This window comes from Triticum aestivum, chromosome 4A, assembly GCF_018294505.1.
Source record: "Triticum aestivum cultivar Chinese Spring chromosome 4A, IWGSC CS RefSeq v2.1, whole genome shotgun sequence".
Lineage (NCBI taxonomy): Eukaryota > Viridiplantae > Streptophyta > Magnoliopsida > Poales > Poaceae > Triticum > Triticum aestivum.
In genome coordinates, this window is record NC_057803.1 from 630,723,307 (window position 1) to 630,740,478 (window position 17,172).

The following is a 17,172-nucleotide window of genomic DNA, read 5'->3' on the forward strand; positions in this document are numbered from 1 at the left end:
GATGGAGGTGGAAGCTCGATGGACGAGGGGCCACCTAGCTATATAGAGTGTTCTGAGCTGAACGTGGACTTGGTGCTCGGTGCTCTCATAAAGATGCAACACTTATGGCTGCATGCATGGACTCATGGAGGCCAGGGGTTTTCCTCGTTTTCAAAAAAAAAAATGAAGATGCAGCACTTGAGGAAAGAATAAATCAAGGCCAAGGTGCACCAGTAGACGACGACTGGATAATCGTTAGTCGTCACTCAAGTTAACCGCAGCCTTCGCGTCACATTCACGTCCATTGTTGCATGGAGCTCGGAGGACCAACAAAAGTTATTTGTTACTCCCTTCATTTCTTTATATAAGGTGTATTTATTTTTTGATAAAATTCCAAAATGTAATGTGTCACAATTCTACAGTTACAGATAGTGTTTTTTACGGATTCAAGGCTATAGAGGAAATCAGAGGAGCGGTGTCACCACCCGATTGGGGGAGGGAGGGGGGGGGGGGGGGTTATGAATTAGGAGATGACACACACACATTTGTAAGATTGTAGCCCAGTTCTTTTTTTTTTTGCGGGTGGATTGTAGCCCAGTTCAAGGCTAGACTTTTTTTGCGAGAAAGTTTAAGGCTAGACTTGACTTGATACTAATGTGCATTCAGTGGGAGAGAACGTTCTCGTGAACTAGAAGATTATTTATGTAGGCTTCTTCCGTAGGTTTATCATTTCCGTTAAAAAGCATTGAGCATCTGATATAGGCAAGTTGTTTGACCATGCAACTAGGAACTAGCAAGCGACTTCCACCAGCATGCGCATCTCGATGAGCACTTTCTCTAATTGTCTCCAACGACAATACGCCCTCTTTCACACGCGGATGCACTACTTAAAAGTAAATAAACAGTCAGTCAACAAGACTAATTTTTTTTTCTGATCATCAGCCACTACTGCATAGATGCCTAATATAAGAGCATCTTGGCAACTTGGGTTAATTAGCAGGACTTAATTTTTTGTTGTGACCATCAGCCACTATCTCCCTCTTTTGGTGGCATATCTTCCAAAACTAAGTCGTGTACCATTCGATTCGCGACCCAGAGACCGATTCCAGCTTAATATACTTGAGCAATTTGGCAACTTGGGCTAGCACCTGCCAACTAGACCGGGCTTCTATTGTACGTCTCTAATAAAAAAACAGACCACAATATAAATCGCTAGCCATCATCAACTTATTTTAGAGCATATACAGCTATGCCATCTCATCACGAATGCCACATTAGGCTAGTCATAAATGGGAGTAACTTAGCTAGTAACATAGCGCATTTCGAAAAAATTATGTTTATGTGGCAAGTAATTAATAAGAGGTGGTAATATAATATGTTACTGTAACATAATGTTTTCTAAAACAAGATGAGTCTACGAGCTAATAAATAAAGCAATCTATGATACTACTATTATGTTACTTTGCATTATGAAGGTAGTAACTAGACTAGTGTCATATGCATGACACTAGTCTAAGTTACTCCTCACTATGACTAGCTTTACTCAAATTACCTTTACCAATTAATTGCATGCAGCATGCCTTGGCTTATTTCTAACACGTTTCAACTAGCAACTGAGGACAAATATGATGTTTAGCAATTAATTGCATGTATCGGTTTTTTTCTAACCCTTTTCGACCCAGGGCACACATGATGTGGTCAAAGATTTGCAATATATTGTCAATTCAAATATTCATATTCATATAATCAAATCTCGCTGGAATATACTCCGCAACCAATTCTCACGGCAACGTGGGAGGGCGACCTGGCTTCTAGCTTTTGTCATACGTCTCCAATCAAAAAAATGCACATCATAATAACAAGCGTAGTCAAGTCTTGATTATCTAATTGGACATATGTGCGTTGTTACAGAGTAGAACAATATAAAGGCAATGAGGGCATCTCCAACGTAGACTCGCAAAATGGACACCGCATCTGTCCATGAATATGGAGAACCAGTCCACGAACACGGATACGGGAGCCGGTCATCCAACACTATTCGCGTACATTTCAAGCCCGGATTCAACTAACCGGATAAAATCCATCAAACACGGCCGAATTCATCAAAGTTTTGATAGAAAATAGCACACATCATCCATACATAGTATGCAAATAAGTCTAGTATTACATAGTTCAAATTCAACGAGAAATAGGTCAAATTCAACGAGATTAACCGGATGTTGATGGCGGACTGAGAGGCGAGGAGACGCTGACATGCCCCCATCTTTGTCATTTGGTATTTGTAGATGTATGCACGAACATTTGTGCTAGTCATCCAAATGACACAAGAGCGGATGCACCAAACCCAAATGCTGATGGCATGACAAGTCGACACCAATAAAATAACATTATAAACATCAAATAATTACATGGAATCTTCGCATAGACGAACTATGAGACATACAACTAAAAGTTGACACAACAAGTTTATGCATTACTCGTTTATTTAGTTATAACTAGTACACATGCCCGTGTGTTGCAACTAGATAAAATTCCGGACTGCAAGTCTTCCGCACAGGATTTGTTGGTCACTCTAGTGTGCCGTCCTTACACGATTCCCCATTTGGCCAACCTAGAAATCACAAGCTCCTCCTCGTCCCCCTAAACACGTCCCTGATGTACCTTGTATCCAAAGTGGGTCATTGGATGGTTGTTTTAGCTCTTTTTTTGGCGGGGTAGTTGTTTTAGCTCTCAATCTAGAGTAAGGAGACCATGGTGAGCTCGCCACACGCTTGGGCGGTTCCACTCTTCACATTCATCGGTCAGTGTCATTGTCGATTGGGGGAAATACATGAGAACCTTCGCCATCTCATTTCAACTTTCACCACATCCCACATAAACCACAACTTCAAAATTGTAGTATTGTGGAGATTTTTAAACTTAGTATCGGTATATAGAGATGATACCAAGAAAATGCTATAGAAGGAGCTTTTTTCAGCAGCTATGACAACATGGCAGTAGGGTGATGACCTCATAATTAAAGTGACCGCCAAAAGAAAGTTTTTTTTACAACCAGAAGCAGCACGAATAGCACATATTCCTCCAAAAACTAAGGGGAACAATGCATCAAGCACACGCTGGAACCATTTCAAAGTAGGTAGGACTGTAATTTAATGATGTCAAACAGAAATGAAAACCCAACACATGAGGATGTTCGCTTATGTAAGAACAGAAGACATTGATAAACAAAAGAACAAACCATTTACATAAATTTCCTAATACATGCAGATGAATAGAAGTTGGAAGGCCCAACCATAATGTGCCAGGTTGGATACTGACGCTCAGCATGCAAGTCTTGAAATATCTAGAGCAAAATCTATAATATTGTAGTAAGCAAAAATAATAATAACAATTCAAATGTCCATAGAACTAAGTACTAACTATCAATTGTTACTAACTTATCAAGAGATAAAAGGCTATCAACACTGCAAACACTGCCAGAACTGAGTAGCAAGATCACTGGAGAAAGAAAAGATGGCTACTTGTGTGAGACCTCAGGCAAAGAAAAAAGAACCCATAGACCCAAATGCATCCAAGATGAAATTGAATGCAAAAAAACCACTTGCAGCCAAAATCATCAACCAGACAAAGGAATACTCATAATATGCTTCATGGAATAATCTGGAGCCTGGACATGTCTATCATTGATCCAGACCAATCTCAAATATGAATTTTTAGCTTATAAATACATGGTTGAATGATTATAGCTAGCACAACCATTTGGCCGGAGGCAGTTTAGTGAAATATAATTGTTCATTTGCACAAAAAGATCGTCTGCTCATGCACTCAATGTATAAATTGGCAAGTTTTCTTGTTTGGTGTGTGAGGAACTATGAATCGGTAAGTAGTTTGTGTATTCCATCTACTCGTCTAGTTGATAAGGAATTATGTGTAGTAATTTTGCTACAATACACATGCAATGCATAGCCTCATGATTCCAGTCGAGTTTGAAAGCTCTATGGTAGTCAATCTAAGAGAATTTAAATGCAACTTAATTTTACAGTTTAAAACCTCATGAAGTTCACTTACATGTATGTGGTGAACTTGCCATGTAAAATTCCAAAGAAAAAATTAACCTTGTAAATCTCTAATACTTACATGTATGTGGTGAAGGTCAGGCATTGTAAGAACCAACCACAAAACTGGTAAGCGGATACAGAAGTTGCTGCAAATTTTCCATAAAAGACGGTCACACCAACTTACTTACATGGCATAGACATCTAAACAAAGGAGCTGCTCCGAGGTGACAGGTGAAGCACTTGATAACACGAAACTTTTAGTATCGACTAAGCTAGCTCTGAAGACCGCATTAAACTAAACACCAAACATGGCTGCTATGGTTGAACATGACAGAAACAAAACGAAAATATGCAAGGCGATCAGGTTCTTATTCTCACCCCTGTTGTTGTTGAACTCCACGCAGACCCCCCCCCCCCCCCCCCCCCACTCCTTGTCTATGTCCCTCGAGCAGTCTGACGTCCTGCAGAGACTGGACATGAACAAAGCTGGTGTGTTGGATGTCAGCATCGAGCACCTTGAACGATTCCCTGAAGGACCACTGAGCTGCGCATGGCGCCGCCACTATCTCTTCAACGAACAATGCTAAAGAAGCCTAAATAGGAGTAAATCAAAATAAGCTCAGATAAAATATAAAGCTAGCTTGATTTAAAGAGAACAATTAGTATTGAGAGTCTAAGACCCCACCTGTGCAGCTTCATCGATAACAACATCAAATAAATCTTGCTCGGAGAAACTTCCATGTTTGATAGCTGAAGCAGTTTGTGAGCAAACTGCATATATACCACCTCCACACCAACTGAGTGTTGTCACAATCATTTCTGCTTCTCTGAGAGTTGACTTCCTAGAAGAGGCACTACTTTCACTACGTGTCTGCTGTTTCAAGGACACATGTCTAGCTTCAAATGGCATTCTTTGTACAGAGTGATTTTTCAACAGATCTGAAGCAGTAAATCATTCATGCTCCTTCCCTGAAGACAAACATTCCTCACCAATCACATCTGTAGGAAAATTTTCTTTCACTGTCCAAAAGAAGAACTATGTGTTCAATGTCTGACCCGTGAGAGGGCTTCATGGTTTAGGCTGTGTTTGATAGCAAAGTATTATATAAACCAAAGTATCAAAAACTACAGTAATTTTGCTTGTAGGTGTGAGATACTATAGTTTTATCAAAACAGAGTATTTTGCAGTATTCACAATACATTGAACCTGTTTGGTTGTTGCCGCATAACGCTGTAAATTTTGCTGTTTAGCCGTTGTGTTTAAGCACTCAGCAGCTCTATTTTTAAAAAAAAAAGAGGTTTGGGGTTCTTTTTTTATGCAGAGAAAAAATTGCAGTTTGCCCAATACTACAATATTAAAAGCACAGTTGTTAGGGACAACCAAACAACTCATTGTAAATAAAACCGTGGTAATCTCAAAAACTATAGTATTCTCAAAATACTTAGAAAATACTTTGCTATCAAACAGGGCTTTAAAGATTGTCCAGGCCAGTATGTCTCCCGTGATCTGTGTGCACAACAAGAGAAGGGATGGTGTCAATTGATTTTGTGGGCGCCTTCTTGAACACCGCAAGATTAAGATTAGAAATTCTACCTTTAAGTTCATCGGTATCAATTACTACATCTGAAAGAAAGATAAAAATTATTACCAGAAATTGGCGACGCGCTCCGCCCCTTCCGGCACTCGTCCTCGCTGAGCACCACCGGCACCTTGGCGTCTCCTTTTCACGACGCCTCCGCGCTGCCAAGCCCAACCAGGAGGTCCTCCTTCGCCTCGTTGCGCCCGCAGGCGGCGGTGGTTGCCTCGATGGCTACCGCGAGGTACGCCTCCAGAGCACTATCAAAGCTGCATGAAAAGGTGCGGCGATTCGACATGGGTGAAGGACTGACGGCAGGGTACCCTACGCGGACGGACGGCTGCAGGGGGTCAACGAACATTGCGGGCAAGCATCTTCTCGCGAGACGAACTCGAGGAGGGCATGGCCGATCATCTTGTGCAGACCGGGAAACGACAGGCGATGGCGGCAGCTCCTCCGCGTGGACGCGGCCGGCAGCAGAGCATGCGGTGCACGAAGGACGGATCCATCTCAGAGGGGCGCGACGGTGGGGCAAATCGGGATCCAGCGACGAGCTCTGATCCATGGCATCCTTGAAGAGAACAGAGATAGAAAGGGGGTGGGGATGAGATCCGATGAGAGAAGAAAGGAGAAGGAAAAACAGGGAGGAAGAGGAGGAGGCACGGCGGAGAGGTGAGGTGATGCAGGCGGCGGCGGACACGGGACAGAAAGAGGAGAGCATTGCCTCGTACAGACTACAGAGCAGGCCGAGGCCTATTACGTTGAACTCACGGACTGATTGGAAGAGTTAAATGGAAAACGAATCAGTATTTACGATGACCAACGAAAACTAAATAGAGATATTCCTATATATACATCAAAAAATAGTTCGCGACGGTGAACGGGTAGAAGCAATAGCCGCTTTATTATTAGAGAAAGATTGTAATTCCTAAAATCATATCTTTGAGGTCTTTTTCCCCTAAAACCATATCTTGGATGTCTTTTCTTAACATTGAATGGCTCCAAATGCTCCTTATATTCAGCTCAAAAGTAGTTAATTGAATAAGAAAATAAAAAGAATCTCATTGCAAGCTAGTTCAATATATAATTTCAAAACAAATAGGATGAGACATAACCAAGTATATAAAGATTAACAGATAGTCATAGTTGCATCTCCCATACTGAAATATTCAGTCGGATATTATACAGGGACTAAGTTCCTTATTAAGACTGAGATGAGTCCGAGTGTAAAATATTCTTGCTACACCGACCAAGAAACATTTCTTGTCTGAAAGCAAACAAAGCCACATGATTTTATTCTTGCCCGATAACCACTCAGGCATGACCACCTTGCATCTAAGAGCATGGTAATTTTATGGGCGTACGCCAAACTATTTCACCATAATAACCGGGATAAATAAAGCAATCAACAGAGGGATACACCAAACATATAATGCTAATATTCATGACACAAAATTCAGTGTCACTTTGTTTCATGCCATGCGCCAGCCTGGTGGTCATTCCTTTAAGCATTGGCGCCCATCCGAATATCATTGTGATGAAATCAATCTCACTGTCCCCTCTGCCGAAGTTGTCGATTTCTACTTCTTCAAGATGAGTCAAGGAGATACTTTGGCTCCTCCAGTTGTTGGGCTCATTACAAAGACAGTTTTCAAGACATTTTGATGTTTGTGACATCTAGAACATAAAAACCATTAGAATGTATTTTGAAAAAGTAGTGTGTGTAAGATATATAAGCATCATGGAGAATTACCCTGCACCACCCTGATAGGATAACCTTAAGGCTTTGTATAGCGGTTCGAATTTGATGCATTCCAAGAAGACGCAACATCAATTCTCCAAGAACATGCCCCTTTGTGTTGAGATATAGCTCCAACATAGAATAGTTGGTGGTCAGAAGTTTCTTCATCTCATGCGCGAAGTTCAGCGGCACTGCACCCGAATGAAAACTATTCTGCAAAACAAAATAGTTAGTAAGCATGATGATGGTATCATGCCAAGAATTTAAACACACCTTCAAGTATATATGCAAGTATAGCCGACAAATCTAGTGGGCTGAGTAAGAGGACAGACAAGAGGTCGTACATCGGCAAATATGCTAAAGACCAGGGAATGAATGCGAGGGGGCTGCGAACACGCGGCTTCCTGGTAGTTGATGTTGCTGAGACCCCCATCTTTGTAGTATTTGTAGCTCTCTGTGGTCTCTACTCATGCTCTTGAGCGACCAAAAACCAAATAAAAGAGGCGAATTTGTATACGAGCGCGTCAATGAGACCCTCTCCACCATAGGTGTCGAGATAGACATGCTGAGGTCCATGTCGGCCTTGACCTCCAGGTTCAGCCGTTTAAGCAACGGAGTCACAATGTCAATGCGCCGGCATTCTGTGTCTTTAGCGGCATTGATGTAAAGCTCCTGTAGCGACGTCGAGTAGACTGTGACATGGTCTGTATGATCATCTATGGTTGCCTTGAGAACGCGCAAGCGAGGACATCGGGCGACCAATGTGGCAAGGTCGGGGATGGTGCAACAACCCTCGAGGGATAGACTCTCGAGCGCAGGGAAATGATCTTCCGGTAGATGTGTGAAGCGGACGGTGTACAATCTCATCTGGATTGCCGTTGTGCGCCGGAAGCAAGGCAGGTCAACATTATAACATTCGTAGTAGCCGTCGACGAGGACGAACTCCTGAGGGGAGACCCTTGCCATGGAACCGAGAAGGGACGAGAAGCGAGCAGCCCCAATACTGTACCTCCACCAATCAATAGTAATGTGGTGGATGTGGAGGAGGGATACCGTAAGGCCGAGCGCCACAGCGGCTTGAAGAGAGGAGAGCGCCGCTTCAAGCGAGTCGGGATTCGTGCTACGGAAGGTGACCCTGAGCACACGTAGCCGTGGGCAGCGGCTGAGCATGGTGCCAAGGTCAACAATGTTGCCGGAGAGAGACAACCTCTCGAGCACGGGGAGCTGGCCGGCCGGCGGCGGTTTGAGGCGGAGGCGATTCGTGTCCAGCTCGATCGATGTGGCCCGGCGGAAGCACGGCATGGCGATTTCGACGGGACGGCCTGGTTTTACCGCATTATACGACGAGAGGGTGAAGACGAGCTCCTCCGGCGAGAGCCGCGCGGCGGCGCGCAGCAGCGACTTGGCGCGGACGTCGCCGGCCTTTCCCCACGCCGGCGACGAAAAACCCGGGAAACGGATGTCGAGAAGAGAAACTGCTGCGGGGAGAGCGACGCGGGAGAGCGCCGCCTCGATGGCTCCGGGCGGGACATAGCGGAAGGTGAGATCGGGGAGGCGGGCCAAGAGGCCACGCCACCGGCGCGAGAGGACCTCGGTGCGCGCGGCCATGCAGGCGCAGCGCAGGCGCACGAGTACCAGCAGGAGCATGTCGTCGTGGAGGGCGCTGATGCGGTCATCGACGTTAAGATCACACACGGGAAGTGCTCCATGCGGCGGCGGCGGCGGCGAACGCCTGAGGCGACGTCTCGTCGCACTTCCATGGAAAACGTGAACATCTCCTCCACGCCGTGAACAAAAGAAACCTAAATGTCACTCGGCTCGGCCCAATTCCGAATACCACGGCCCACGAAGCAATGATATGTCAATCTATCTTCTCTCCTTTCTCTCTCAAAAAAAATCTATCTTCTCTCCTAAACCATAGACTCGGTTCATGGTGTCAAACTGTCAATTTGGGGTTGATTTGTCGGGTGTCTGAGATGTCTATTTTAATTTTTTTGACATCTTCTGAGATGTCTTGTAACTTTTCATGACTAGTTATTTTTTTTGGACCCAAAAAATAAGGAATGGACGTCGGATGGGGAAGAACGATCCATCTGACGTTCGTCCCTTCTCGATGTTCACTCTAGTGCAGGTCTAGTGCAACCCTAGATAGCCCATGTAACGCGCAGAAAAAAAGATAGCCTTATTTTTAAAAGTACAACAAAACTTATTTTCTGATTTATACAAAAATAGAGAAACATAAAAATACAATTGGCATGTTCTAAATTGAAAACATTGTGCCAAAGCTATAGCCTATGAAACTGCTATCTAGTAATTTAGAATTTTACCATGGTATATTCAGTGAATATGACAAAAGTATCTACAAATAATAAATTTGCCATGCTATAATTTAAGACATGTATGTGACATAAAATTAGGAAAAAAAATTGAAGGATACATGTGAAAACACAAAAACAAACGGGGGGTTTGCCAAAAGAAATAAAATTAGGGACAATTTCCCTAAAAATGACATTTTGAGTAATACAAATAATTCCTTCCAAAAATTACCGACCGTCATTTATGTAATTTGCCACGCCCTAGAGAACACAACACATCCGTAAAACTTGCCATGTGATAAGTCCAATCATTATAAAAATTGAAATGTTATGTAGATCAAAATTCATGAAATTGCCATGTGACATAACCGAAAAAATAAAAATTTCTCTAAACATGGAAACATGGCAAACTTGCAACAAAAATTAAAGGCCTAACATTTTTCTGAATAATTATGAATTTGAAAACAAATCGGAACGAGAAAATAAATTAACGTTACAAACATTTTTTAAAAGGGGAAGACAATATTGTAACTCAAATAAGAAATGTTTTTAAAGGCGTAACATTTTTCTGAATAATTATGAATTTGAAAACAAATCGGAACGAGAAAATAAATTAACGTTCCAAACATTTTTTAAAAGGGGAAGACAATATTGTAACTCAAATAAGAAATCTGAAATTTGACAAAAAATCAAGTTCTGAACTTTTTTGAAATTTTTTAATTAGGAAATAAAGTAAAAATACAAAAAATATTGGACGGAAAAACAAAACGGGCCAGCCTAGTCTTGGGCGCCCTGTGTGATCGCAGACTATCTTCCGCTCAGGGCGAATAAAAGGCTTTTCTCGGCTACATGGGCAGGCAAATAAGTGGGCTGGTTTTTCCGGACCACACCGTGTGTGGGCCAACTATAGAATTCTGATTGTTAAAAAAATAGACATGCGCACAAGAATATAGTACCACCTCGGATAGAAAAATAAATTTCGACGGTGAACGTATGAAAATATTGGAGAAACGCACCTTGCTTTATTAGTAGGTATAGACTTTGGTGAATATCTTGAAGTTGACATTAAAGAGACATATGAGTCTATATCACTAGATCCTCTCATCAGCCTCCTTAATCTTTGACAACAAAATAATATCACCAAAATTAAGCCTGAATAAGTCAAGTTGATCGACATGAAGACAATTAAACAATTCTAAGAGGCCAGTCTTGATGAAACCCTAGAAATTCTGATAGAAGTCTACAGGGAAGTCATCCAGACCTGGAGCTTTATTATGTTTCATTTGGAACACGACAGATCCCACCTCCTCTTCAAAGAAAGGTGGCATGCGAATATTGCTTTCTTCTACCATGGGTTGTAGTAAATCACCCGTTTGGGTCTCATCAAGGGTGAAGTTACTTTGATCTCTTATTGACCTTTGATCCGACCCTTATTTTGTTGGAGAATAAATTTAGGGTCCCGATAACGTCCACACGTGTAGGCGTTAAGGGGTCTGGCCACACGTTTCATGTGGTGTCTAAGAGAACCAATCCACAGGTCTATGTGTGGGCAAAACAAGTAATGCCCACACGCCCGGTCTTTTGCCTCGCGGTCCCTCTGCACGCCTACGTGTGGACAAAATAGATAACGCCCACACGTCCGTACGTCCGGCCTTCTACCTCACGGGCCCGCACGCCCAGTGTGACAGTCACCACGCGGCACCGCAGTAGCCATGGTCCGGACCCTCTTCCATGTTCGTTTTGTCTGACAACTACTGTTGCCATGGTTGCTCAACTGTAGTTGTCATCTCAGGTCAAGTGCCAGATGCCATTTTTGAACAACTGTAGCTGTTGCCATGTATGGTCTGGTCTACTACAGTTGTCATGATTTAAAAACTTTAGGAGTTGCCACCTACTAACAGTAGGCAGTTGCCATGTACCACTACAAAAAGACAGGGCAAAATAACATGTTCGAATAAAAAGAGAGTTGCTATCTACTTACAAGCACACTAGGGCAGTTGCCATGTACCCTGCAAAACACATGATAACTGATAGCTTTAGGTGTGGGAGAGCAGACAGACGTGTGGACAAAGTGATAAACGCCGACACACCAGCCCCTCTACATGCGTGAAAATTAACGTGTGGGCGAACTGACGCCCACACACCAGCCCCTCCGCGTGGTAAAACGGATGAAACGTTTCGTGAAGGATTCCGTGTTTGTATGATAATTCATCAAAACATACATCCCGAACCTTTGTGTGGCCACCCTGGTCTTGTTTCCCAACTCGCATCCCGTCTCCCGTACCTCTGCTCTCCTATCTCTGCCATCTCCTGCAAACTGCAAGCAAAGCAGTCAGTCGTCTCTCTCTCTCTCTCTCTCTCTCTCTCTCTCTCTCTCTCTCTCTCTCTCTCTCCGCCTGCAGATCCGACGCTGCTGCAAGGCAAGGCAAGGCTCGCGCCGGCGTGCGTTTGGTCGACTGATCAGGGCAGCGAACGAACGCCGGCCGGCCGGCCCTGTCCTGTCCGGTGCTACGCTTTTGGCTGTCAACCATGACCACTACAGCGCCCTGCGCGATCGTTCCAAGGAGATGGATATGATCCAACTGCCGGCAATATAATACTGTATGCTCCAAGCATTTCTGCAGACCAGAAAACCCAGAAATTTTGAAAACATGTAAACTTCTGTTCAAAAAACATTATTAAAACAGAATCTGAAACCTCACAAAATTATGGCTACATACCCAATAAATGTTCATGCCACTCCCTTTTACAAGAGGCAAGAAGCACAGGTTTCCGGTGATTCAAGTTTCTAAATTAGTACTCCCTCCGTCCGGAAATACTTGTCGGAGAAATGGATGTATCTAGACATATTTTAGTCCTAGATACAACGAGTTTTATCCATTTGTGCGACAAGTAATTCCGGACGGAGGGAGTAAAATTTTGGGACTGCAATGTTTCACATCATATAACTTCAACCAAGGTTCTCCAGAACGCACACCAGTGAGATAACCGACCACAGCTAAAACTTCAACCGAATTAACAAGATATAATCATCACATGAAAACCGGCAAACCTTTTAGTCTACTCACACACACACACCTCAAGTGACACCACACTTTGCAGCCATTGCCAATCCTGAGACCATTTGCCCCCAGACTTGTTTCACGCTGTAGGTTTCATTGGCCACCATCATCCCAACAAGAGAAATCTCTAGCAACCAAGGTGACCCAGTCTACAGTCAATCAGCCTTGCAAAGTTATTCAACATTTCCCGTAGATTCTACAGCGAGCCTGCCAACCGAAAACACAATCAACATTAGACAGAATCTTAAGCAAATTTAGCAGGCACCAGATTATTATATCATAAGGAAGGAGTTACACACCAGCCATGTCGACTAACTGATAAAGTGTGAAATGGTTGTTGACCCTCAATGGTGGACCAACACGTGGTGTCCTGAAATACGGCGGCGGCGGCGGCGGCTGCGCCTCTGGTATTGGGCGCGTGTTCCAATTGATCACCATTTTGTCAAAGAAGATCCTAAGCAACACGTAGTACATCAAACACTCAAAGATCATGTGCAGATAAGCCTCAGCCTGCTTTTCTGTAATCTACAAGAGAGAAATAGATGCAGACTTGATTAATTTTGGGAAATGTTAGTTACACTGCCTATTTACACGATGAGTACAGTACTTGATAAAAAATTACCTTTTGGGTTAGCTTGAGTTTAGCATGAGCTAGCCAATTACGTGCAATTGACCATTGATGGCCTAGGGAGCATGCATCGTATGTTCGCCAGTCATATACCTTCTTCATTGCAGTTGATCGAGTTGCCTGAGTAGACCAATCCGGTACAAATTTTACTGCCAAATAATAATCCAACTGTCTTTCATCGCCAATATAGTCAAAATGCAGCTCAGAAGTCATCCAGAAAGCAAGCCTTTGAGCCGGAGTCATCACTGCTACATGGCAGCGAAAGTACGCCCTTTTACGCTTGTTGGTGCCTGCACCCGGGAATGCTCTCACTCCAGTCTGCAGATCATAAACCAAAAACTGAACTAGTTTTGGAAGTCTGCTGTGGTTGTTTCTGACGGTCCCAGGCGGTAGGTGTATCCCACGTCTACAACCAAGAACCTTTAACTCGTCGAACTGGAATATTGCAGACACGATACCGCCAGCATCCGACATGTTCTGATAGTAGGTTGCGAGATCAAAAGGAACCAGGCCTACCGTGTCTCTGAACATTAACCTCTTCGAACTACTATCATAGTCCAGATCGGCCAAGGTGAATCTTGAAACACACTCGGGCCGCTCATGGAAATTCTCCAGAAGTTCAAATAGCATTATAGTAATCTGTATTGCTGTGAACCCTAGAGATATGAAGTATCTCTCCATGCCAATAAAGAATAAATCCGGATCTTGAGGGGGAGTTACCACATCGAATAGATCATCGCCTAGCGACGATAGATATAGTGCAAATAGCTCACGAACTGGAGGAATGGAGCTGCAGAAAAAAAAACTAGTTAAACGTACAAGTAGAGCAATTGATTTGAAGTACTCAAAACTGAAGAAGGATGTCTATGATGCATAGACACAATAACACATGATAATACCACTTTGTAACACTTAATGCATTGACATAGTAACTTTAGAAACAAGACTAGGTATTGCATCCATACTATCATGTCTTGTTACCATCATGTGAGAACAGTCAACACAAGTATGAGTAAATAAAGCAATGAATCTGTAACAACTTTAGAAACAAGACTAGGTATTGCATCCATAATATCATGTCTTGTTACCATGATGTGAGAACAGTCAACACAAGTATGAGTAAATAAAGCAATGAATCTGTAGCATACCTAGAAGGCGAAGGTGGTTGTCCACCCCGCAGCCGAGGACGGATGTAGAGAGTACACACTTTACTGTTACCAGTGTTCAAAGAACACACCCGATCCTCAGGATAAGCATTGCGTCCATTAAACCTCAGAACGGCATCCGGGATGCAAACATTTCGCTTACGAAAAGCTGCAGAGACGATCTCTTGAATTGTACAACCGTCTTCAAAGGGCAACGGAAGAGAGCCAAAGTTGTCAATTTGGACAATAACCTGCAAGTCAATTGATGGTAATGTGAGTGAAGGCTTGTTATTAAATATACATTACCAAACAGAAAAGATAGATTAATACAGACCTGAATTTTAGATGTCCCCTTCATCATCCTGTTAGAGGATGATGATGATGATGATGATATCACGTCTCTAACAGACTGCCTGCTGTTGGAGACAAGACCTCTATGCTTGATGATATTTGGCCACTCCATTGAGGACACCAACTACATCAATACAATAAAATGCGACTGAAATATATTTGCTGGTAATTACTCTTGCCAAAGATTATTCTTTAATTTTCTAATCAACATCTATGCGCATGATGTACAATTGAAAGATACAAGCAAACAGAACAAAGAATGCATTCACAAATTGATAACTTCGGTCTACGGGAACAAACTAATGTTGTGAGAAATGATGCACATCACATGCAAAGGCGGCTTTTATATCTCTGGAAGAGGACATGCCTTACCTACATGAGTTACAAAAGAATGAAGGGTCTAGCAAGTACATAAATGTAACAAGTGATGTAATAGAAGTTATGGGCAGGTACAAGAAAAAATTGATATATATTATCAGTATTCAGATCATCCAAGTACAGCTCCCTCACAAATGCTTTGCTCCCTCTGCTGGGGGCTTCGACAGGTAGCTGTGAGTATGTTGGTCACATGTTTGTCATTAAGGTTAGTGTGCCTTTGCACAAATTAGACCACTGTCACAGGCTTGAAAAAGAATATATAACAGATACTCTATATCTGAAGAACTAAATGCATCCCAATCGCTAAAATGTAGAATCTCACATGCCTCATCAACAATCGCATGGAACAGAAAACGCAACAAATCAATTCAGGAGTACTCAGCTGCACTGATGGATGTGATGGGGGTCTGGGAGGTAGCTCACCTCGTAATGGAACAGTTTGCTGCCGGCGCCGTCGAAGAGGAAGCGCTTCGCACAGATCATCACCTTCCTGACGGTCCTGGCCACGGGACGCGCGGCGTGCGCGCGACCCTTCTTGGAGACCTGCGCCTTCTCCGCCGTGGGATGGCCCGCCTGCGACGACGCGGTCGCCGGCGAGGGTGTAGGTGCGTAGAGACACGTAGTCAGCGCTGGCCGGGCGAAGACGCTGCCGTGGCGGGATGCGCCCTGGTGAGGCCACGGCGATGCCGATGGGCCCTGCGGCGTCCGCACGAAGCCGGTGGGCGCGCGCTCGCCTCCGCGTCCTCCCTCCAGGCGCCGGTGGTTCAGGCGAACCATCGTGATGGTCCCAGCCCCGAGCAGCGCTGGAAGGGCGGCGCTAGCAGAGTCTCCGTGAGGAATCGCTCCTTGTCGATGGTCGCGGAGGGCGGGGGCGGGGCCGGTGCGGGAGCCGCGGGCGAGGTTGTAGGAGAGGGCGCAGGGGCGTAGGGGTACGGCGGGATCAGGGAGACGACGCCGTGCTGGTGGTGCGGCCACACGGAGGCTCGGCGTCCTCCCGTGGGCGCCCGCCGCCCGCCGCCCGCCGCCGCTCCCGAGGCAGCCCATGGTACAACGAAGCGAGGCTTCCGCGAGAAGGAGAGGGGAATGGGCCGCGGCGGGTTTGTGGAGGCGGCCGCAGCGGACGCGGCTTTTATATGTGGAGCGGGTGGTTATGGTTTCACTCTCCCCTTGATGTCCGTACGTCAAACTTCCACGGGGTTTCGTTCGAAATTCGTCCCCAAGTCGTTTCCACAGTAAAATTCCATCTGGATCCAAACTCGTTTCCACAATAACGAACGTGAGGTGCCCCTGCTCCCTCCATTCCACAATGCGCCCTCGCCTCCCCATATCTACGTTTGAATATATGTTCAAACTTAGATATAAGGAAGCGATGACGCACTACATTGTAGGGCCTCATTCGGTTTAAAGGAAACCAAAATATAGGAATTAGGAGTAGTATAAGAATTTGATAGGGTGGCATTTGCCATTTTAAAAAATTGTCTTTCCTCGTTCCTACGCACAAAATTTACTTTGAGTAGATGTGTATAGTCCTTCAAAAACATAGAAAATGAATACTCCCTCCGTTCCTAAATAGATGATCCAACATTGTACTAATTTTAGTACAAAGTTGAGTAGTATTTATGCAAAATTCCCGTACGCGTTTCCTACAAACCAAATGCTTTTATAGAAAAATTTCCTACGGAATCTCTATTTTTATGTTTTTCCTGTAGAAATCCTCCAAACCGAATGAGACCTAGAATGGAGGAAGTATGTTGTGCAAAAATATTAGCTTACTACTCCCTGCATGTTCAATAATTAGGCTAACTGACTATTTCATTCTGACTCACATTTACACCATTCCGATTCTTGCATGGCAAAATATATGATTTTTGTGTTGGGCACAATCACACATTTCCGCTTTACACTTGTATTTGGTAGGATAAAGTTGACAATTTTTAG

The 17,172-nt window shown here is 43.9% G+C and overlaps 1 protein-coding gene across 1 annotated transcript; it reads right to left on the reverse strand.

The window, feature by feature from the left end:
- Positions 1 to 12,596: 12,596 nt before the first annotated feature.
- On the reverse strand, positions 12,597 to 16,278 carry LOC123084145 (uncharacterized). The gene is made up of 6 exons (XM_044505903.1): positions 15,658 to 16,278; positions 14,840 to 14,980; positions 14,509 to 14,756; positions 13,355 to 14,150; positions 13,032 to 13,257; positions 12,597 to 12,939 (listed from the first exon to the last, which is right to left on the reverse strand). Exons 1-6 carry the CDS (start codon positions 16,276 to 16,278, stop codon positions 12,929 to 12,931), a joined length of 2,043 nt encoding a protein of 680 aa, XP_044361838.1. The 3' UTR covers positions 12,597 to 12,928.
- Positions 16,279 to 17,172: the final 894 nt, after the last annotated feature.

Bases quoted from the DNA above. Each gene is read 5' to 3' on its own strand.
- LOC123084145 (XM_044505903.1), bottom strand. From the start codon at position 16,278: ATGGGCTGCCTCGGGAGCGGCGGCGGGCGGCGGGCGGCGGGCGCCCAC. The intron at 14,981-15,657 runs GTGAGCTACCTC...GTATTGATGTAG, and splicing joins GCAAACTGTTCCATTACGAG to TTGGTGTCCTCAATGGAGTG. The intron at 14,757-14,839 runs GTCTGTATTAAT...ATTGACTTGCAG, and splicing joins AGGGGACATCTAAAATTCAG to GTTATTGTCCAAATTGACAA.